General features: G+C 42.1%; 1 protein-coding gene across 4 annotated transcripts in view; it reads left to right on the top strand.

Moving 5' to 3' along the window:
* Positions 1 to 23,677, top strand: part of SLC12A1 (solute carrier family 12 member 1) — a 73,507-nt gene that overhangs the window by 29,668 nt on the left and 20,162 nt on the right. For all 4 annotated transcript variants that reach the window (XM_006135065.4, XM_006135067.4, XM_006135066.4 and 1 more), the window contains 11 exons: positions 2,069 to 2,153; positions 3,349 to 3,500; positions 4,147 to 4,254; positions 4,798 to 4,921; positions 7,095 to 7,196; positions 10,557 to 10,712; positions 16,105 to 16,204; positions 16,292 to 16,403; positions 18,934 to 19,074; positions 21,570 to 21,676; positions 22,815 to 22,897. In XM_006135065.4, the coding sequence (XP_006135127.2) occupies positions 2,069 to 2,153; positions 3,349 to 3,500; positions 4,147 to 4,254; positions 4,798 to 4,921; positions 7,095 to 7,196; positions 10,557 to 10,712; positions 16,105 to 16,204; positions 16,292 to 16,403; positions 18,934 to 19,074; positions 21,570 to 21,676; positions 22,815 to 22,897 (1,270 nt within the window). The remainder of the gene's footprint in view (positions 1 to 2,068; positions 2,154 to 3,348; positions 3,501 to 4,146; positions 4,255 to 4,797; positions 4,922 to 7,094; positions 7,197 to 10,556; positions 10,713 to 16,104; positions 16,205 to 16,291; positions 16,404 to 18,933; positions 19,075 to 21,569; positions 21,677 to 22,814; positions 22,898 to 23,677) is intronic.

Raw genomic sequence — 23,677 nt, 5'->3', positions numbered from 1 at the left:
TTATACACATCACAGTAGAGCTTCCATAGCAGTATTGTTTCCTTCCCAGACCATGTGGAGTACTCTCCACAGATCTTAAGAACCAGTCTAGAACTAGGACAGGATGGGGGAGTGAATGGGTTGGCTGTACACATAACATTCTCACCGAGGCCTGCCAATTTTGGTTGGACATATTCCTGGAGAGTTAATCGCATGACATAATCTTTAAATAAATATTAATCTTTAATTTCTGGAGAGTCCAGGCCAATCCTGAAGGGATGGCAACCCTATTCCCATTCCACACTGGCCCTACAGAACTGTATGTACATTTCCATACCCTCCATCCACATGGAAAATTCCCCACTAACCATACTTGATTGTGTCAGAAGTGATCTAATGAAATTAACCAGTCTAATAAACATACAACATAAACTTATCTCAAATTTTAGATGAAATAGTCAAATTAAAATGCCTCTAAAATGTATAGCAAACCATTATGAGGTTGTTTCTCTAACAGCCTGTCATTCATTCATTCACGAAGGTCCTGATCCAAAATTCAGTGAAGTCAGTGGAAGCCTTCGCTTTGACTTCCAGGGCTTTAGCTCAGACCCTGAAAGGGTGATGGCATATTAAGTAAATGTCCTTCGAGTTGACGTTTTAAGACCCCTATATGCCTATGTAAGGGCTACTTGACACATGAACACTAGTATGACATGCATTAAAAGTCATAAAGACTGGAAGTTAAAGATTCATATGCAACTGAAGTGATTTGTTTGTGGGTTTTTTAGCCCTGTGAAACTTTACTATATTAATTCTTGTTTGATAATGTTAAAAGATAATGTAATTAAGTCATTCCTCAATATTAATCCACACAATAACTTGCAAAATTTCGTTTGAAAAAACAAATCCATTTAAGAAAGGTCCCAAAAATTCTGACAGATGTAAAAATATGCATGCTCTGTTAAAGTTAAAAAAAAAAAAGAGTCCTCATTAAATCAATTTAAAAAGAAAATTAACAAAAAAAATTGCTTCCTAAACTGAAGTATATACTAAGTTATAGCCTGCAAGAATGTTTATGGTATTAAAATCGCCTAAAAATCATAATTAATAATGGAACGTCTTAGAGCCCTTTATTCACAGAAGCATGAACAGTGCTGATACAGGTTTTCAGTGACAGTTTATAGAAGAAATGCTGATCCAACAAACTGCCCTCTCTCAGCAATAACACACAGCAGAGTTTGCCTGAATAATCTAATATAAAAGTAAAAGCAATCTGAAAGGTAGGCACTCACTTTGAACATAACTGGTGATTATGAGTTTTCAACAGTAATAATAGTGTCTGTCTTTCACAATGACTATTTACCCTAATCTTACTGGCTAATTGAACTGTGCAATTAAATGGGTAGTTTGAATGAATGCTTAAAGCCAAAGCATAAGGGCGCCTGCTGTGGTGATGCAAATGGGACTTAGGGTACGTCTAGACTACCGCGTTTTGTCGACGGAAGTTTTGTCGACAGATACTGTCGACAAAACTTCTGTCGACAAAGAGCGTCCAGACACATTGAGTTCTGTCGACAAAGCAAGCTGCTTTGTCAACAGAACTCCGTAGTCTGGACGCAATGTTACAGGCAATAACACTTTCTGTTAAGAGTTCTGTCGACAGAAGGCGTTATGCCTCGTAAAATGAGGTATACCAGCGTCGACAAAACTGCTGAGTTCTGTCGACGTTATGTCGACAGAACTCAGCGGTAGTGTAGACGCTGGTATAGTTTTGTCGACAAAAGTCCACTTTTGTCGACAAAACTAGGTAGTCTAGACACACCCTTAAAGTTCCCCTAACTGTTCAGCTAGGGAGCACCACAGTGTGGCATTACCCTAAATGGAGTTCTGGATTGGTCATGTGTCCTTCGTAGAGAGGTGAATTCCTTGTGTCGATCTCACTAGTAACAATCCCACCCTCCTCCAAATATTTTCATGTCACCAAGTGTCAGTACCAAAACTTGCTAATTTGTAAATAATCAGAATATAACCTCTTAACTGACAAATACATAAAGGACTCACAATAATCTTTGCAATTAAAATTTTTAAGGACCCACAAGATGCTATACCCAAGGGAACAATGTTGGCCATTCTGATTACAACTGTTGCTTACCTAGGAGTTGCAATATGTGCAGGTAAGTAATGAACATCTCTTTTATGCCATAGATAATATAGTTAAGTAGGTTTAGAGCTCTACAGGCATATGAATGGTCAACCTCATCATTTCTTTTGATCCAGAGGATTTGCTATGTAGAAAGACAGCTGTTTTGGCTTGATAGTATTTAAAATGCAAAACAAACTATTCCATAAAAACAAAAATCTCTATATGGCATCTGGATGGAATTTTACCAAATGTTAGCTTACATATGTGCATAGAGATTCTTCTTCTATTGTAAAGAAAATCTACAATATCAAACGATTCAGAAATAAAGACTATTTATGTACAGTACCATAAGCAGAGCCCTGCAAATCAGAGGATATGGCTGCAGATATTTGCAGCTCATTTTTGCAGATATGGATGTGGATGCAGATACATATTTTGTATCAGCACAGGGCTCTGAACATAAGAAAAAAGCAATTTGGGATTAAAAGGCAGGAATAGTACCACAAATCAATCTGCCCATGATTTTGCTCCTCTTTCATATGAAAGTTCTCCAAGTGGCCTCCAGCTGTTCTCCTGCTCGTATTACTGCACATACTAGTGAAAGGTTACATGCAAATCTGAATCTTCACATCTCAAGACAGAAGAAATCAATTATTTCCCTAAAGAAGAAATGTTAGGTCACAAGATGCCCTATGGCACTGGAGTTTTGAAATGACAGTTCAACAAAACAGACACAGTACAGAACACAGATTTGTACTGTATCTGTCATCTGTGGAAGGCAAACATTAAGTTACATTCTCATTACAAAGGGTGCACTAAATCTTTGATCAAGAAATAAAGGTTTCTTTCTTTTTTAATAGTGCTGCTAGAAACAATTTAGTAAGTGGCAATCCTCTCCCCTGAACAGGTATGTGTGCTAGAGCCCTGTGGGAAACTTCCTTTCATAGGAGAGAGAAAACCAAAGTCTTATAACTTTTTGGGCATTTATGAAACATAGAAGTGCTGTACGTTGCCCTATTTGTATTCCAAATCTGGTAATCACATTCTGGTAGCCTCTGTTCAAGTTCACAATCCAGAGAAGTGAACTTATCCTACTGAAAAGTAATACTATGCGGGATAAAACTGCCATTTGTACACTGTCCATGCAGCTAAGCTCTAAAGTGTGGAGAGAACATTCTTTGATTGTCATAAGAAAGAGAAATAATCATATGCTGTTGTTTCCTCAGCTGCGTGTGTTGTACGTGATGCTACTGGGAACACCAATGACACAGTTGTATCTGGAATTAACTGTAATGGATCCTCAGCCTGTAGCCTTGGCTATGACTTTTCCAGCTGTAAAGTCCAGGAATGTCGTTATGGGCTGATGAACAATTTCCAGGTTTTAAAGTGTTTTATTTATATAAACACAAAATCATAAACTATGCAAGCACACACAAAATGATGCACTCACATTATAAATCTACAAACTTTGTTTACTGACTGTTCAAGTTGCATCAAGACGAACACCCCTAACTCAAATCCTGAAAACTGTAGCAGTAAGCTACAAAGAGATAAGTCTCCTACATTGCTTGCCACTATCACATAGCCTACAACACTCAAGAGCTCTCTTCAACACTTCATAAGGCTTTTAGTTTTGCCTCCCAAAGATATTAAAAAGCAGTCCATGCCCCTGCATCATGAAGCTGACACTCTAGTGAAAAGCCTTAAAGTAACCTTAGGTTGCCCTACATTGCATACATTTGAGAAGTTATTTTTCCTTGAAGTTGCTAAGGTCACTGCTAAGGTTTTATGCTGATTGCAATGAGAGTTAGGCACAGAAATACCTGTTCAATACCTGGCTCCTAGTCTTTCTATGCCTTCAGTTTCTGAATTGCAATAGGAGCTGTTATTTCCTTATCTCATAAGGGGGTTTTGCAGATGAGGTGGTGAGGCACTCTGGTAACTGGGATCATATAAATAGCTATGATGGATAGATGTATCCTATTCACAAGACTGACAGTTCTTTACTTTTGTTGTTTCTAAAGGTTATGAGCATGGTTTCTGGTTTTGGTCCTCTAATCACTGCAGGAATCTTTTCTGCAACCCTCTCATCAGCTCTAGCCTCACTTGTCAGTGCACCCAAAGTTTTCCAGGTACAATAAAGAGCATCAATTTCCTTCTACCCTACTCTGCTCCCAAGATATGTAATTATCTGAACTATATCTTCTTACCAGCAGTAATATAAAATATTTGGAAAGGTCTAATTATTTTACTATAGCAAGAGGCATGGTCTACTAGGGGATTGAGAAGAAAGAGCTGTGGGGTTCCTGCTATTAAATCCCAGCTCTGGTACAGACTTGCTGTGTGATTTAGATAAGTCACTAATTTGTGCCTCAGTTTCCCTCAGTTAGCTTTCTCTCCCTTGGATTTTGAGAGACTTATTTGGTAAGTGTCTGTAACAAACTGAGTGAGTGTTAAGCATCACTCATTCTGATTAGCTACTATACTATACTGTAGGGCATTGATTATCACCTTATTTCAGTGCTTAGATACCATGATAAACTCCATTGAAATACCTGAGATAGATATAATTATTTCTTACCTGAAGCATGTGTTGTTTTGGGCCAGTTTTCTCTGTTATGAAGTAACTTTTTCTGCTGCAAAAAAACCCTATTAAATTCTGATTTATCTACCAGGCTCTTTGCAAGGATAACATCTACAAAGCACTCCACTTCTTCGCTAAAGGACATGGGAAGAACAACGAACCACTCAGAGGATATGTTCTTACTTTCATTATTGCTATGGCATTCATTCTGATTGGTTTGTATATTTGTTCCAAGAGCCCCCCATAATTTAGAAACAAATGACTGAGAATTTAAATTCATTTCTATAAAATATCTACTATTAAATTAAATTAAATGCCAAGACGGAGAGGGATTTAATATGTTTTTAATTCATTTCATTTTGTAAAAGTCAAAACGGCAGCTACTTCAGAACACATTTTACATTGTCACTGGTTATTAATGCATCCTAGTCTTAAATCAGTAATCAAACACTCAATATAGATGCTAATTGGTGTGCCGCTCAACCAATGGTTGAGATAAGTCTGGCCACACACTACTTTTGACCCATCTAACTATGGCTCAGGGCAAGAACATTTATTAATTTGGCCAGTGACCACCTTCTATCAGATCATCAAAGCAAACAGGACAAAGGAATCTTAAGCGAATCAATTAGGAAAGTTAGTGTACAATTAATCAGGGCCAGGACTATTACATTTTGTGGGGCTCCATAGTCTGCACATTGGGGAAAAATGAGGGGTTTAGTTTGCGGGAGGAGGCTGTGAATTGAGGCATGGAGGTGTGGGAGGGAGCAAGGGGTCCAACTGAGGGTGCAGGCTGGGAATGGGGCATTTGGGGTGTAGGAGGAGGCTCTACACTAGTGACAAAGGGCTTGGAGTATGGGAGCAGGCTCAGAGCAGAAGGGTGGGGTGTAGGTGAGAGTTAAAGTGCTGGACTGAGCTCAGGGCTGGGGTTCAGGTGTGGGGTCTCGAAAGATGTTAGGAACTTAGGTGCAGGAAGAGGCTTAGGACACAGGATTGGAGTGCAGGGCACTTACCTGAAGCAGCTCCCATTTGGTGTGTGCGGGGGGGCAGGGAGTGAATAGGTAGTTCCATGCAGCCCACACAGCACCATGTTTGCCCACAGACCCTACCCTCCTACAGCTTCCACTGGCCAGGATTCCCAGCCAATAGGAGCTGCGGGGGCAGAGCCTCCAGGTGAAGACAAGGCAGGGACAGAGTTTCCTGGTGCTTGTGGCTCCAGCCCAGGGTGGAAGAAAAGGAGGAACATCAGGGTGTGGATCTGCCTCAAATTCCTTCACCTTACTATGAAGGCCTAGCCCAGAACACAGGAGTTTTAGTGGCTGCAGTCTGGGGCTCTGGGCTGCAGCCTCTAAAACTTCTTTCTTAATCATGTCCTGCAAGTAATAGGTGAGACATTAACATCCACTCCAGCTAATGTTAAATTGCAGTGAAAAGCAAAAGTAATAGTGAAATTGTATAAATCCAGTACTTCAATATTTAGCTCCAGGCCAGAGAAATCTATAAGCCAGTTAAAAAATTAAATGGGGCTTGAATATAGTCCACTGAAAGTAATGGCAAAAATTCCTTTATCCTCAGATTAAGAAGGATCATGCCCATAGTGTGAAAAGGAAACATAAGTGGAAGTGCACTATGGCAGTTTGTTATTACCGCCATTATGGCATTATTGTCAAAGGTGCTGAGCATCACAGCTCTGATTAAGTTGAATGGGAGAGGTTTATATTCATCACCTTGGGAAATCCAGCACAAATACTTCTTCGTGCACTTTTTATTTGGCATTAATTTCAAATCTCTTTTAAGAGATCTATGCAAACCAAACTGATTTTGCAAACCCTTGCACTCAGCAAATTCCCATTGACTTCTGCACAGCTCTTCATTTACAAATGAGCTGGTCATACAGCATTGATCCTTGGTGACTCCCACTACTGCTTTCCAGCATTTGATCATTATTAGCAGCAGTTTGGGATGTCTGGAATTCATTAAGTTAATTTTTCATAAGACTTCAAATTCAAGCTGCGTGGAAAGGAATAAATTCTCTCTCTCTCTTTTGTTTTTAAGAAGTGCCTCATCTGCTCAATTACATTTTTTAAATACTTAAACCAAAATTAAAGGCTAGATTGTGATGCCCTTCCCCCGATAATCCTGTATATCACAAGTATCATCACTAAAGTCAGTTATTTCACTCATGTAGTCGGATAATACCCAATTTGGGTAAGGGTGTCACAATCTGGCCTAAAATTAAACCCATTAGAAAGATACTCTGGTTTTGCAGCTGTAACTTGAACTTCTTCAATATCTAAGTGTCAGTTTATTTTGAGGAAATAGCTGTCTCACCCCAGGCCCATCAGAAGCATATGAGTATGAAAATTAATTTGTGCTTGTTTCTTGCAGCTGAATTGAACACCATTGCTCCCATCATCTCCAACTTCTTCCTGGCTTCATATGCACTTATTAACTTCTCCTGTTTTCATGCATCATATGCAAAATCTCCAGGTTAGTTATGCAAGCTGAATGTAGGCATCACAGTCTGCAATAGCATAAAAAGTTGCCTTAACATTTAGCTGATGTCCAAAGAAAGCACCAACATCTGTAAAGTGACTAAGTTACATGACAGAGAAAAGGGTGGGTGGGTCATATCTTTTATTACACCAACTTCCACTGTCGAAAGAGACAAGGATTCAAGCTCCTCAGAACTCTCCTTTCCCAGATGTAAAGAGAAACAAAAGATATTAGCTCCCCCACCTTGACTCAGTCATGTCTCATGTCTCTCTCATGTCCTGGGACTCTCATGGGTCACATGGGTCTCTCTCATGTCCTGATATCAACATGGCTAATAGCACTGGAAACAAATAAGATATACGATATGTAGCCTGATCATGCTCCCACTAAGGACTGTGACTTATCTCTATACGTTATGTATCTCTGTCTGTGATTTGGCTCTGGAAATATATAGCCTTATGTTCCCTGCAGCTGCACAGTACAGAAGGGAGCAAACCAATGGGAAAGCTGTGTTGAAATCCAGTGAAGGATAAAAGTTACTATATGGGATGTTTTCCCTGTTACAGAATCACTTCCACCTTCCCCTCTGCAAAACTCCACATGGCTCATCTGCTACTAGGGGAAAGTGGGTTGGCCAGGAACGTGTGTGTGTGTGTGTCGGGAGGGGTGGGGAGATAAAGACCACATCAAGTAGCATGATCTTCTCTCCAGTAAATGCAATAGCTCTACAGGGCATATTGTAGTAAGATATTAATAACAGTAAGACTGTTACGGAAATTGATAGCCCTCATAGGGGGTTACACAGAGCAGCAATGAACCAACCAAATAGTGGCAGCCTGGCTAATGGATCTGCCATACCTAGTAGCAGGGCTTTAGAGAAATTATTGAGAGAGCTTCCACATGGATGACTGGGATCCATGAAATAGGCATCCCAGATATCAACAGAGGTCTCACATTAATGTTTTGATCCAAGCTCTGATCCATGACTAGTCTATATCACTAAAAATCCTGGACTGAGTAGGAGGGAGAAGAAGAAGAAGGCCCTTTTTCCAGTTCTATGCAACAAGCCCTGCCTATTCATACGTTGGGTTCATGTAGATCTATAGCACCATGGCCAGAGTAATCCTCTTCATTTTCATGAATGAAAGGTTGACAGCCACAAATAAGGACCACCTGAATGGTGCCCCTTTTGACCAACAGCAAAGGCAATTTTCCACTGCTGCAAATCAATTATTCAGTTCAAACAGTAGAGAAATACAATCTTTATTTCCAATGTGAAAGACACCACCGTGGCAGAATAAACACATATATTAACTCCCTTCTCCCAAGTCTGCATGCTGCCAGTTGTTCAGAGGGCAGAAAAAATAAGCACTTCTGCTAATTATCTACAGAGCTGAACAAATGCAGATCTGCTCTGTGCTGCTATAGAGCTCAGTACAAATTACCTCTGGTGCTCTTCATGTGTGCATCAGTCATGACTCTGTAACTACTTAACATTTCATATGAAACCATAGCAATTTCCTCCCTTAATTTTCCTTGCTTCCTTCAGCTAATTTCTTTGTCGCCTGCCAATTTACAGTGATAGATGCTCCTAATTGTAAGGCTTCAGGACAGTAAATTTCTTCACAGCGGTGCCCTCCCATTCCATCATTATTATTGTGATCCATGCCAGGGTTCTGGGGACCTCCTTATATCTTTAGTGTTTTTTCTCTTGTCAAAGACTCTGTTCTGAAGAACACCTGGTAGAGACCCACAAACCGTGCAGGTTCACTCTTTGACTCATCATTCTAATTGTTAGCAAGGGAAGTATTTAATATCACAGCTCAAGAGCCGCGGGAATAGTACCTTTTTAAAAGCCAATTGCAATTTTTTTGCAGTGATCCCAAATGATTTCTATGTTTAAAAGGCAGAAACACTTACAATCTTGGGATATATTTTCCTCTTGGTGCATGTGTAAATCTCATTAACATTAATGAGTTATATAAATGCATCAAAAGGAGACAATAACCTATTACCTGCACTTATAGGAAAATCCATTTTGAGTTCTGAATCAGTGATCTATGATTTGGCCAAAGCATATAAATGCACTCGCTGTTTAAAACCAAACTGGACAAGGCAATCAAAGAGGTACTGTAGGGAACAATAGTAACTCAATATGACTTAAGAGACCCTAATGGTCTGAATATGCAAGAGATCTCAACTCAGCCATCACCTTTTGCATACAAAACTGTCATCAATTACTTAAGAGAATCACTTCCTTCTTCAGGCTCTGCAAATATACATTCCATCACCTGTGTAATGCCCACAGGCAGTCCTGAACTTGGGACCTCTAGAGCTTGGTGCATGAGCCTGGACAGCTGAGCTAAAAGCCACCTGCTTCTCAGCTCAGGCTGTGGGGCAGTGTTTCTCAAAGCAGTCCACGGCCCCACTCTGAGAAAGCTGCTATTGGGCCGCCCCAGTTTGTTTACTTACCAGCTCCGCAGCCATGGAGCCTCACGCTCCCCTTGGCTACAAATGGCAAACCGCATCCAATGGAAGCTGCAAGGCTCTGTGGCTGTGAAGCCAGTAATAAACAAACCAGAGTGGCCTGGTAGAGGCTTTAACACTGCTGTACAGCAAACTCCCTCTCTCTCTGTCAGTCTAGGTCTAGATGCAATTTGTGTAGCTTTTCCCGATCACTTTTACGAAGAGGCTTTTCTGCCTTTTGGCCCAGTTTAGATGAGAAATGAGGTATACAGAGATCCCCAAAAGAGTGTGTTTGCTCTTCTGTGAAAAAAAGCAGAAGAGCAAATGCGTGTCCTGGACACGGCAGGTATCCTGCAAAATCCTTGTAGTCTCGTTGTCTAACTGCCACTACATGGGACAGTGAATCATACTCAATAGGGTATACTCTAGACTTGCTTTCACTTTCGAAAGGAGATATGCAAATTTGGCACTAATTTGCATATCTTCTTCCGATCAATTTTTCGAAAGCAGGTTTTTTTGAAAGTGAAAGCAGTTTAGACATGGTTCTTTAAAAAAAAAACTTTTTTCGAAAGAACCTGTAAATCTCAGTTTTTGAGGAAGAAGGTTCTTTCAAAAAAAGTTTTTTTTAAAGAACCGCGTCTAAACGACTTTTGTTTCTGAAAAAAACATTTTTGAAAAAGTGATCAGAAGAATGTATGCAAATGAGTGTTGAATTTGCATATTTCTTTTCAAAAGAAGAACATAGTCTAGATGTACCCTAGGTGTGCATCTACACTCAACAGCAATGCACAAATGTTTGATAGGTATAAACCTAGAGGCCCACCATTTTCCAGTGTAGTCCCTAGAGGCCTTTTCCATCTCTGATTTCTCTGATTTTAATTTAAACAGGCTGGAGACCTGCATTCAAGTATTACAACATGTGGGTGTCACTTTTCGGAGCCATGTTGTGCTGTGGTGTAATGTTTGTCATCAACTGGTGGGCAGCTCTCATTACTTACGTCATTGAGCTCTTCCTCTATATTTATGTGACATACAAGAAACCAGGTGAGATTGGAAAAGTTGTTTATTGTTTTTGTTCACTTATGTCATGCAGTTAGTTATGGTAACTGTAATCATCCTTAAGGCTATTGTCTAGACTCTATGGTCATTCCCTTTTCAACAGAGCTTCTGCCTTAAGGAGAACTGGAGGCCCCCAAGCACTATGGACAGAACACAATGAATTACAGTGAAATCCCACTCTACAGATTACTTAAAGCAAAAGCTCTTTGTATTTTGGGTATTACAAACAGCCCAGGGTAGCTCAAAGACTGGTTTAAACACAAAGTTGTACCAGTTTAACTTAAGGTATGATTTTAAACCAATTGAGTTAAGCAGATGTACGTTGTTGGTGTGGATGCTCTGAAATCAGTTTGATAAATGGGCACAATCTAGACTGATATAAACTTAGTGTAAACAGATATTAGAGCATTCATGCAGAGGTAGGCATAGGTTTCACTAAGGCCGCTTTTAAATTTGATTCAAGTTAAACCAATGTATAGAAAAAAGTGTATAGAAAAAGCCCAAGACTAATAGAGAATTTGGGACAAATAGGCAAAAAAAAATTATCACTAAGACATGAGTATACTACTTTAAAGTTTCCAAAATATGGCTCTAATAAAGGTCCTTTCTCTATAGCACATATACAGGCAGTACCCGGGTTATGTACAAGATAGGGACTGTAGGTTTGTTCTTAAGTTGAATCTGTATGTAAGTCGGAACTGGTGTCCAGATTCAGCTACTGCTGAAACTGACCGCCAGTTCTGACTTACATACAGATTCAACTTAAGAACCCCAAGCGTCCCCAAGTCAGCTGCTGCTGAAACTGATCAGTGCTGATTCCAGGAAGCCCGGGGCAGAGCAACTCTGCCTCGGGCTTCCTGTAGTCAGCGCTGGTCAGTTTCAGCAGCGGCTGACTTGGGGACGCCTGGGGCAGAGCAGCTGGGGTGCTGCTGGGTTGCTCCAGTAGCACCGCTCCTCGGCACTACTGGACCAACCCAGCAGCACCCCAGCTGCTCTGCCCCAGGCGTCCTGATTCAGCCACTGCTGAAACTGACCAGCAGCGGCTGAATCAGGACGCCTGGGGCAGAGCAGCCCGGGTGCTGCCGGGTTGGTCCAGTAGTGCCCAGAGCGGCGCTGCGGGACCAACTGGCAGCGCCCCAGCTGCTCTGCCCCAGGGTCCGGCAACAAAAGCCTGGTCTGCTGGGGGGGGCACACTAGCTGCGCCCCCCCCCCCCCAGCAGACCAGGGACACGGGCAGCAAAGCCGCAGTGGCAGCGGGGTGCTGCGCCTCTGAGGCTTTGCTCTGGCAAAGCCTCAGAGGCGCGGGACCGCACCGCGGCTGGGGCTTCGCTCCCGGTGCCCCTGGTCTGCTGGAGACGGTCTCCAGCAGACCAGGGGCACCGTGAGCGAAGCCGCAGCAGCGGCGGGTTCCGGCGCTTCTGAGGCTTTGCCAGAGCAAAGCTTCAGAAGCGTGGGAACCCGCCGCTGCTGCGGCTTCACTCACGGTGCCCCTGGTCTGCTGGAGACGGTCTCCAGCAGACCAGGGGCACCGTGAGCGAAGCCGCAGCGGCAGCGTGGTCCCGCGCCTCTGAGGCTTTGCCAGAGCAAAGCCTCAGAAGCGCCGGAACCCGCTGCTGCTGCGGCTTCGCTCACGGTGCCCCTGGTCTGCTGGAGACGGTCTCCAGTAGATCAGGGGCACCGGGAGCAGCTTTTCTCGCCCCGGAGGTCAAGGTGGCGGATCGCTGCCTGTGAGCTCCGGGACGAGAAAGCCCCATTCGTAAGTGCGGATCCGACGTAAGTCGGGGACTGCCTGTAATCCATCCCTTTGGGAAGCCAAAAGGAAATGCCCTAATCACAAACTCCAACTCTCTTTAGGATCTGTTACTGATTCCTAGATTAAAAGGATTTCAAGCTGCAGCTTTCATCTGGCCTTCTCAACCAGCCCTGCTGGTGCTAGAACCACCACTGAGGAGAATCTACTGAGGGAGATTTTGCTCCCAAACATATACTGCTTTATCAGACTTTTGTAACTAGCAGTCTAGCTCAGCTGGTTTTAGCAGACTCACCTGTGCAAATGAACCAAGCTGTTCTTTCTTTTTTTTAAATCCAGAAGTGGATCATCTTCTACTCCTCCATTTGAAGTCTTACATCAGAACAGTCACTACTTTCAGGCTATTTCTTCACTGGAGAGTTAACTGGGGCTCTTATCTTAGTGTGGCCCAGATCTTCTCCCCCTTACTGGAACACACAAGACTCTCTCACCAGAGTTTGTGATGCTTTCCACCTGGACTAGCTAGGTGTGAATTATAGAGCCTGGATTCTACATTCACTCGAATTCTTTACCCACCCATTTTGCAGTGAGGATCTAGGCTACATCAGTGGAGTGCAGATAGTCCTCCAATGCTTAGAAGGATGAACAAGAATCCTAGAGCACCTTGTCTTATTGAAATGCAAAAAACCACAGACTATGCCCTCAGAAGTCCTAGTGACAGGCACAGGGAAATGCAGAACCAAAGAGGACAGTGTGGCTACGTCTAGACTTCATCCCTTTTTCGGTAAAGGGATGTAAATTAGGCACATCAATATTGCAAATGAAGCCGGGATTTCAATTTCCCGTGGTTCATTTGCATAATGGCGGCCACCGCTTTTTTCAAAATGGGGCTTTTTCGAACCCTCCCCCAAAAAAGGCTGTTTAGATAGGGCATTTTTGACAGAAATGGGATGTAGAAATGCTGTGTCTTAAAAGAGATGTAGTCTAGACACGACTTGTAACTCAGGCAGGACTTTGATCTATGGTGGTTCACACTAGGCAAGACTATCCAGATGTTCAGACCTGGGTTCCAATCATCTGGGCTAACTCAGCTGTGAAGACATACAAAAAGCAGCAAGCTATCCTGCTTACATATCTGCATAGAAACTCTCTCCCTCCGTCCCACCAGGAGAGGAACACTTCTACTAACCACCTATATAGAATGTTACATTCTTTTTGGCAGCTTAGTGATACTCAGCAAGGCGTGATGTTCTTTCCTACATTGGGAAGGAAAAAGAAAATGAAAAAAAAAAACATGTTCAGAAATCAGAAAGTTGCATATGATATTAATTCTACACTGGTATAACTGGTAAAGCTCCCCATTTACACAGGCATGACCACAGCATTTAGAAATAATTTACTTCCACTCTGATTTCTTCAGCCAAACATCAGTATAAGTGAACAAGAAGGATATCAGCAGCAAAAAGATGTGGCTTTTGGAAAGTGATTACGCACAACTGAATGATCACATTCTGCCAGACTAACAGCCTTGAGCATTTTAGCAAACAGCTGGGAATTTAAGCTAGATTTTTACACATGCCCATAATTAGACCTGCCACTTGCTGGATTTGTGCAATCCCTGCAGGACTTGGTTCATGAACATTAAGTTTGCCAGGATACACGGGACCAGTCCCTGCAAGTTCACATTTGGAATTTGAAGGAACATTCCCTGGCTTTTCTCCTGCCACAAGCCCAGGACTAACCCCCTTCTTATTTCAGATGTTTTGACACACCCCTACTACTTACTTCTCCTTTCTGCTCTTAGAATCAGTCTTAGGGAACACTGATGGGCTGCCTTGCCAGCAGGCCCTTTAGGAGGCACAATGGTGCACAGCTTCCGCTCTCTCCAAATCTTGAGAGTTGCTTTGCAACTATGTTTAGGATCCTGGGGCACTAGTATTTCCTTTCCTTTCTTTCATTGGTCTAGGGATGAACTAAAACTTCTTGCCCCCTGCATCTCTCAAGTCCTTATGTGCATTAGAAGTTCAGCAGCTGTGCCAAGAAACCCAAGGTGTGTTGGATGCAGAGCTGCCACTTGGCTCTTGTAACATGGCAGGACTCACCACCATGGTGCCTCCTGCTGGTCACTTGGGAATTAGCATACTGGAGCACCCCTTTTGGCCAGTGTTTTGCCTGATGTTACCTTTTTTTCTCACCACTTTGTGTTAGGGCCCATGTAACTCCAAGACCATAGCATCCTCCCCTCTGGGTACTGCTCGACTGCAATGCCTTCACATTCTGAGATCCTCCCCGCTAGGGAACCTTCAACCCCCTATTCCCACCTTGCTCCAGTGGCCCTACTGCCAGTCTTCATCTAGCTTCTGCCTTAGGGGCAAACTGCAGTGGTATGGATCTGCTGCCTTCAGCTGCCCTGGTTGCCTCCCTGCAGCCTAAGTGCCCTCAGGCCTTGCCTTCGGCCCTGCAGCCTGGGGGTGTGCAAACTGAGTGTCTTATTTGACCTACACAAATGGGGTATCTTATGTAGATGCTATTTCGAAATAGCTTATGTCGTCATTTGGTGCTGTCTACACAGCACCAAATTTCAAAACAAAGCACGATTCCGAATCATCCCTTACTCCTTGTAGAATGAGGTTTACAGGGATGTCAGAATAGCCAGCCCAAAATAACGGGCTTGCTGTGAAGACTAGAATACCTGAAAATAACGTTGCAGTGCAGACATACCCTGGGAGCTTGCCTGGCCAGAGCTTCCCCAGATCTACCCGCCTTTCCCCAGTCCAGCTCTGTATCAGGAAGCCTCCAGCTTCCCTGGCAGCTAGGTCCTGCCTGCTCCACAGCTGGAGCAAGGCTGAGTGAGCCTGGCCAGCCATCTCTTTTATACAGCCCTCCTGGGCTCTGATTAGCTGCTGCAAGGCCTCTAATGATTGGCCCCCTAGTTGTTTTAACCCTTTTTATGCTTGGAGCGGGGTGACCATCTCACTACAGCTCTGCACTGAAAATCTAGCTCCAGAAGGGAGCAGGACTATTGACAATGCCCAGTGCACGCCCTTGAAGGGTGAGGTGATCGAACAGGTTGGCTGTTAGGTGTAGGGAGAAAGGACAACGGCATGTTATATTGTTACACAAGTATTCCCTTACCATGGCAGTATTCTTTGTCTCTGAGACACCATACATTATAAAGAGGTTGCAACAGTAAGCATTCAGTAGCAAAACAAGCTGGCTTGTGATGGGCTGGCATACCTTCAATTTTCTTCTTTGAAAACACGTGGTTTTCAACTCATTGGAGCTAGTAATGTGCCTTTCTAATGGCTTCATTTCCTCTGCTGAAATATCACATCAAATGCAAATGCTTTACTCAGGGGTGTCCATTTTATGTGTGGGAGAGAGGAAGAAAGTTAATGGAACAGAGAGCAAAACATCTCTTAAGCGGAGGAAGAACATTTCCTATGCTTTTCACACAAAGAATGAGGCAGGATTCATTTGTACGTTTGTATTTGTATCACGCCTCTTTCACGTACACCCCGTATTTGTGTGGCTGAGGGCGATGGCTCATGGAGAAGCGCATGCTGACATTTGTTACAGAACTTAGAAAAGAGTTTTATATGCTGTATTTTTCTTTGTCATACACAGAGGTAAATTGGGGCTCATCTGCACAGGCTCTTTACTATGTTAATGCATTAGACAGTGCACTGGAATTAACTGCTATAGAAGATCATGTGAAAAACTTCAGGTAAGGTTTGCAGGGAAGTAGTGAATGGCTTAATCTGGGGTTAGACAGACTCCCAATTAATTGTAAACTGTTTTCCCCTTTTTCCAGACCCCAGTGCATAGTATTAACGGAAGGACCCATGACAAGACCTGCTCTATTAGACATCACACATTCATTCACAAAGAACAATGGTCTCTGCATCTGCTGCCAAGTATATACGGTAGGGTCTATGTATGTGAACCTAAACATTAAAAGCAAAATTCTCCAGTGTGCACTGAAGAGCTCCATTCTCTCCTCGTTTGGCTCACAATGCTGCCATTGATGCTGAGTACAGCATGTCAATGAACTTTGTCATGTGTCTTGACAAGATGGCTATCAGCTGATGTGGAGCCTGCTGCTTACTGCCTTATTGAGATGTGTCTCGGAGTTCATAATAGACCAAGCAAAAATGAGAAAAGGTTTGGAAAAATATGAATTAGAAGGAAAAGCTTTAAAAAATAGCTACACAGAGGCTAGAGAAAAGAGTGGAGGGAAAAGGAGGCAGCATGGTCTCAGGAATAGAGGATATAAATCAAAATACCCAAGTTCTAGCAAACCAGCTTTTGGGAGAAATGAGATTCTGCTCCAGAATATTTTGAAGAATGGAGCTACCTAAGTACACCTTTTTGTTATTATATGATAAGTAGCTACCAGAGATAATATAATATTCCTTTTAATAAGTAACCTGGTTAAACCTTAGGTTTAACTGGTTAACTGATTAAGTGGGATTCCAGGGGGGACTGCTCCAGCCCAGCTGCTGCTCCTGTCCCCTCTTTCCTGCAAGAGAGGTGGCTGGCTTCTGTGCCTGGCTCCCACACGCATGGGGTGGCCACCTCCAGACCTCCATGGGGCTGGAGCAGCCCTCCACCTGTGGTGGGCCACAAACAAAGGCTGCTCTCAGAGACTAGTTCACTGGTTACCCGTTCACATCCCTAGTATCTACAACTATGTGTTGGGAAAAGATACAGTAAAGATTATAGGGATCTGGTCTTTTAGTTAGGAGAGAACCACAAACAAAAAGCTTATATTGCTACAGTGAAAAGTGTAGTTTAAATGTCAGGACAAACTTTTTAACTATAATAAAACTAAATACTAGAACACGTTGCAAAGAAGGGTTACAGACTTACCTTTGTTAGAACTAGTCAAATACAGATAATGCACCCTTTACCTAGTAATAATTAAATCAATGCTACCAAAATGCAGAAGTGTGTACTAGAAGACCTAGATAAGATCCTTTCCAATTCAAACAAGTCTTTGGGCTTCTCTGCATGGTGCCTTAGACTGCACTAAAGGGGTGTAAATGTTACTGCAAACCAGTGTGTTGTGTAGCAATTGGCCAACATGGACCCTGCTGCCACACACCAAAAGATCCTCAGTGCATGTTAATGTAGTTCCATCCAAATTGTATTAAAGTACATTGTCATACCAGAGAACTTGTAGTTCATGGCAACAAGTGAGACGTGGGCCAGTTAGTACGCAATATGTAGTGAACATTAGAATTTACAACCTTCTAGTGAGGGCTAATACACTACATCTAAACTTCACTTTTAAATCGGAAAAAGATATGCAAATTGCATACTGCAAATTTTTCCAATTTACTTTCTAAAGAGACTCTTTCGAAATGTGGTGCATCTACACAGTGCCAAATTGTGAAAGAAAGTGCTCTTTCGAGCCATACCTTATTCCTCATAGAACTAGGTTTGGATGGCAAAAAAGCATATCCATTCTTTCGAAAAAAAATTTGAAAAAGCAGATGCGTTCCTTGGACGCAGCGTTGCTTTTTCAGGCTACTTCCAGTAGCCTGAAAAGCAATACAGTCTAGACGTAGCCTAAGTTTGATATGTCCTGCATGAGTATATGGGCCTGATACTACATTGCTGAAGTTAATGGGAGCTTTGCCGTTGATGTCCATGGGTCTAGACTAGAAAACTTCACATAGTGTGGCTTCAGCAAGTTTTCTTATTAGGCATCTTCTTATAATATTATTAGTTTTCATATCGCATTAGAAGATTTTGTTTCTGCTTATAATACAACACAAGGTGGTTGTGCTAGTGCAAACATTTTTGTTGGTTTTTCTTTCTCTAACAATTTAAGCTAAATTTAGTTTAGTGGATAATAAAAGTGTGATACAATGAACCTCTGTGATTTGTAAAACTAAAAATAGCCTGGTGATAAAAACAGCTATGTGTTGTCAGTGGGAATCCCGTAATGATTACAAATATTGTAGCTGTTGAATTTTACCCAATTAAACTATCAGATGATCACTGGAAAGACACAGTAACAAAGGAGTTTGTGTGTCCAGATGGGTAAAGTCCAGTTTGCTCTTACTGGCAGAAGATAGGGTTTTAATGACTATGTAAGATCCACTGAATCTTCCTGTAGGGTTGCTTATGTAGTTAAGTCAGGTAGGGAGTTTATTCGCCCAGAGATACTTCATCACACTATTGTTCTAAGATGTTACAATTCTGAATAGTCTTTTTTTTCTGTCAGAATCACTATATTTAAGTAGCATTAACAGCCTTGGTCCTCTTGAACTGAATGTGAATTGTGTTACCAGCACAGTTCTTTTACAAGCACTGAATCTCCATGGACTCTTTTTGGAAATATATTTTTCTGACTTCTCTCAAACAACAGACTAGGAAACACCTTCAAAATCACAGTGCAGTGTATAAAACAAAGTCTTCTTACTAATATTTTATTGCATACCACAGGGACCACGCAAGCTATGTGTTAAAGAGATGAACAGTGGCATGGCAAAAAAGCAGGCCTGGCTTACAAAGAACAAAAGAAAAGCATTTTACGCTGCAGTGGCAGCTGACAGCTTTAGAGATGGAGTCAAAAGTCTTCTTCAAGTAAGCTTTTTATTTACAAAACGCGTTCAAGAGCATTACATCAAAGCTTCCCTGACATTTTTACTCTTTACTTGCCAAAAGGTCCCAAATATATGAATAACATGTTAAAAATGTAGAGGGTGTCCTGATGATACCTCTGTTTGTAGTATAGTTTACTTCAAGAACAGATTTGGTTCCAGGCTATGGAACAGTGAAACAAAGCGGGGTGATTCTATCCCAAATGAATGAGTCCCTATTACGAAAACAGAGGTGCCTTTAGGGCACCATACCAATGTCTGCACCTGTAGTCAGTGCACAGCAAACGAGTTCTGGTGGTTGGTAATATGTAGTACATTAAACATTTGATAATGTTTTTGTATTTCATTTCACAGAAAATATTTTTATCACTTTATATAATTTTGCAAAAATAGTGAAGCTCACTTCAATTAATAAAAATTCACTTCCTGAAACATTTTCCTAACACTCCAAACATATTCCAGATTGCTTTTAAACAGTCCATTAAAATTAACCTAACTTCACTGAAGATAGCATTGTCAGAGGCTAAATTGCTACCACTTTTAGATCCTCCATTTCCTTGTCTTTCGCAAGCACGTATGTAAACATGTACATCTGGAGATAAAATACGGGGGAAGAATCTTATCATTTTCATGTGTGAAACACCCATGTGAATCTCAGTACAGACCATGGACACCCAAAAGACTTTTTGTCAGTTCTCTTGTAACAGCCACTCAATGGTAGGATTTAGGATACACCTCACCAAACTGGCATACTCTGGTCCAGCAACACGGACCATGGATGTTCCTGGACCAGAGAGACCAGGGAGCATAGTGGCAGGAGAGCTGGCAGTACGGGGCTGGAGCTGGAGTCTGTGGCAGCAGGCAGCAGTGGGGGGCTGGGGCCAGAGCCCATAGCATCCTGCAGCAGCTCATGACTGGGGCCAGAGCCCCCAGCAGCCTGGCAGGAGCCAGAGTCAGAGCCTGTGGCCTGGCAACTCTGAGGCTGGGGGCCACCAGCAGCCCGGCCAGGATTGGCGTCAGAGGCAGCAGGGCCAGCAGCCTGTCCAGGGCCAATGGCAGCTCGGCTGGGGCTGGCAGTAGGAGTGGTTGGGGCAGTAGCAGAGCTAGGAACACTGAGGGGCAGCAGGCTGGGGAGCCAGTGGCAGGGGAACTCCCCTGGTCTGGCAAATTCCTTCATTTGGGACTGGTCAGGTCCTGAGAGCGCCGGACTAGGGATTGGGTTTTATCATGTTTGTTCAATGGATGGCAGTGGGGAATAAGAGAATGTATTAATAAGGCAATGTGTTAATAAATCTTTCTATTTTATTAAAGCTCAGTGAGATTTTATCTGGAGTTTGTGTACAGAACAGTTTGCCAAGCAGTAGTTTTTTTGTTGCTTCTAAGAGCTATTATCTCCTAATGATCTTTTCTTCCATCTTTTTTAAAATGCCATGATCAAAATCAGGTATATGAGTGCAAAATAAACACTTCCATTTCAGTAGTTTGGGAAAGTGGCCATACCACCGGTAGATTATCATAGAGAAAATCGTTATGAAATTGTTTTGTAGACAAGCTATTCATTTAAATGTGTACAATATGAATGTGTCAGTACAACTCACAAAAACAATTTTCCCATGGCTCTATCCATTTCCCTTTTGATAGCAATACAAATATGCAAATGCAATATCTCAAGAGCCAATATATTTGTGTATTCTAAGAAAATGTTCCTAACAGATTGCATTTTTCAGTCTACGCTCATACTTAATCAAATTAGATTAACTGGAACTATGGGGAAGCAGCTTGAATCAAGATTTGGTCACTTTTTACATCTGCATCAAGCTTTTAGCACTCTCTACCTAAAAACCATCTCTACCTAAAACGTGCTTTGAACATCTTGTTGGAAGAAGCCTGGTTTGATGTCACATCTTGCCAAAATCTCCTCTTCTTCCTGTATATTTCCAAACTATTATATATATATATAAGGTTTGCTCAGTTACTTTCAGATCATCTCACCTAACTGGTAAGAATTCCTAAACTAAAGCAAAGATTTATTTTTTAAATAAAGGACTGCCACTTCTCCCTCTGAGTACTTCAGGTCCTTAACGGAACACCAAACACTTGCTTATTTATTTTATGTACAAGCCAGACAGAAGCTTGATGCTGTTGTGTTAGAAAGGGCATACAAACAGCAGCACAAATTGTCTCTTGGTTTTAAGTTACTGAACCATTTTCATGAGAGCATGTCAGAAGAAATGCAAATGAATGCTAATTTAGCAAAACTACATTTCTTTCATCTAAAAGCCATTTATGACTGGAATAATGTAGACCTAATCTTTCTACTTTCTGCTTGGGTACAGGCATGAAGGACATTCACAAAATGTAATCAAATCTTAAGAATATCCAGAACATTACTTCAGTTATCTTTTGCCATTACTTCTCATTTACAGCAACAGCCTGTGCATATGTACCTTTTCATGCAGTATTTTTTAATATCACTAGGCCTCAGGTTTGGGTAGGATGAGACCAAATACCTTGGTACTGGGATTTAAAACAGACTGGCGGGATGCATCTGCTGTACAAATTGAAAACTACGTGGGTGTTATACAGTAAGTTTTGTTTTCATCATAATATTTCTGTGGACTCAAATTATTTTGCATTTCTAAAAAGAAAAGATTTTTTAGATAATAAAAAGTATTCCTAGTAAGTAAAACTGAAAGTATGAAATGCTAGCTGGTGGTCTAACTTTTCACCTTTGGAGTTCTGAGTTCCATCTCCCTCTAAGCTCATGAATGAAAATACGCTTAACCAAGTTCCTAAAGGATGAACATTCAGATGACAAAAGTATCCCCACTGTGGCACACCAGGCAATACCTGTGCAGTGAAGGCCCATCAGTTCCACAGTGGAGATGCTTTGACAAAGCTGCATATGAGAGCTGCACAGTTCTCAGTTTTGTAGAACTACATTTTCTTCTTATCTGTGCACTGGGAGCGGGGGAGGGGGAACCCAGCACAATGGATGATAAGAAAGAATAATGGCATTCTCCTGTAGGCCCAAAGCACTGTGGAAACCCCTTCCTTCATGAACCATAAGGCCAAGGCTCAGCAACTTTGTGGGTTAGGTTATGGCCAGGGTGCAGTAGCCACTCAGAAGTGAATTGCTCCTAGCATGGTCTAAATTTCCAGCAGCACATCTGCCCACAAGCTACTGCTGGTTCAGTCAGCAGGAAAACCTACTCCACATCTCATTATTCAGTGGGATTGGATAGAACACTAGCATGGAGAAGCTACTCAAGGGTGGCACAAGTCCTTAACAAGTCCTTAAAAAGCCGTCAAGGGGGAGCTTGGAGGAAAATGTGAGAGAAGGTCAATTTCAGGGGCAGCATCTCTGTTTCTCACAAGCACCAACTCCTCTGTCTTGAGGGAGATCACTGGAACCTTGCAAATTGACATTCACTTAATTTGGGCCACATTTCACCTCCGATGGATTTAAACATTGCAGGGCAGTGTGTGGTCCACAAAGGCCAATATCAAGCATTTCTCTGAATGTCTTTAAGTTAGGAGCTCTACACAACATGTCTGCTGTAAGCAGTAGTGTACATAAGAGCAAATGTGGGTAAATGGAGTTTAACTATTTGTCCTTTGGGGAATATGGAATTTAGTTTAGGTTACCCACCTTTTTTTTTTTTTTTTTTGGCCAAATCACTGGTGAGAAAGTGCCCATAATACTTTTATTTTTTATTTCAGCGATGCATTTGATTTTGAGCTTGGTGTGGTTATCGTCAGAATTAGCCAAGGCTTTGATATATCTCAAGTCCTCCAGGTTCAAGGTAGGTAGTGATGGAATAATGGAATTGCACTTAACATCTATTCTTAAGGTATGCTTCTTTTTAAAACTACCATTTTCCTATGGGTTTCCAAACATATCAATTTGCGGAACCCTGCTATATGACTTGATAACCTATAGCTTAATTAATGTAAGATACCCACAAGCTGAGCATCAATAAAATATGTGCAACTGCTGGAGCATCCATTTTCTCCATGTTAGTGGGAAAAAATTAAATCTCCACTGTTGGCTTGAAATCTAGTCATTCCAAAATACTAAAGCAGCTAAAGCAGTTTCAGATATCTGTCCAAAGAGGGAAGTTGTGCCAGCAAAAGTCTGGCATGGATTCCTTGTCACATCCCCATGGTCTAAGGGATAAGACTGTGGCTCTCAGAATCATACTTTGGTTCCTGTCCTTCTCCTGAGGCAACACAGCTAGCTACTGTCTCTTACTTGTAAGCATGTAGTATGGCCAGTATCTTTTTCTGTGGCAGGGTTCTTCTAGTAGAGGTTTCCTGGAGCCACACAGTTACCATTACGTTCTCTTTTCATCCTTAGGATGTGTAAATTTGGAGGCATCTCCCAGCCTCACAAGCACACCTAGGGTATGTCTACACTACCACCCTAGTTCGAACTAGGGTGGTTAATGTAGGCAACCGGAGTTGCAAATGAAGCCTGGGATTTGAATTTCCCGGGCTTCATTTGCATATTGCCGGGCGCCGCTATTTTAAATGTCCGCTAGTTCGGACTCCGTGCCCGCGGCTACACGCGGCACGAACTAGGT

Source organism: Pelodiscus sinensis, chromosome 14 (genome assembly GCF_049634645.1).
Source record: "Pelodiscus sinensis isolate JC-2024 chromosome 14, ASM4963464v1, whole genome shotgun sequence".
NCBI classification, from domain to species: Eukaryota; Metazoa; Chordata; order Testudines; family Trionychidae; genus Pelodiscus; species Pelodiscus sinensis.
Note: the sequence above shows the minus strand (reverse complement) of the source record. Positions and strands in the feature narration are given on the sequence as shown.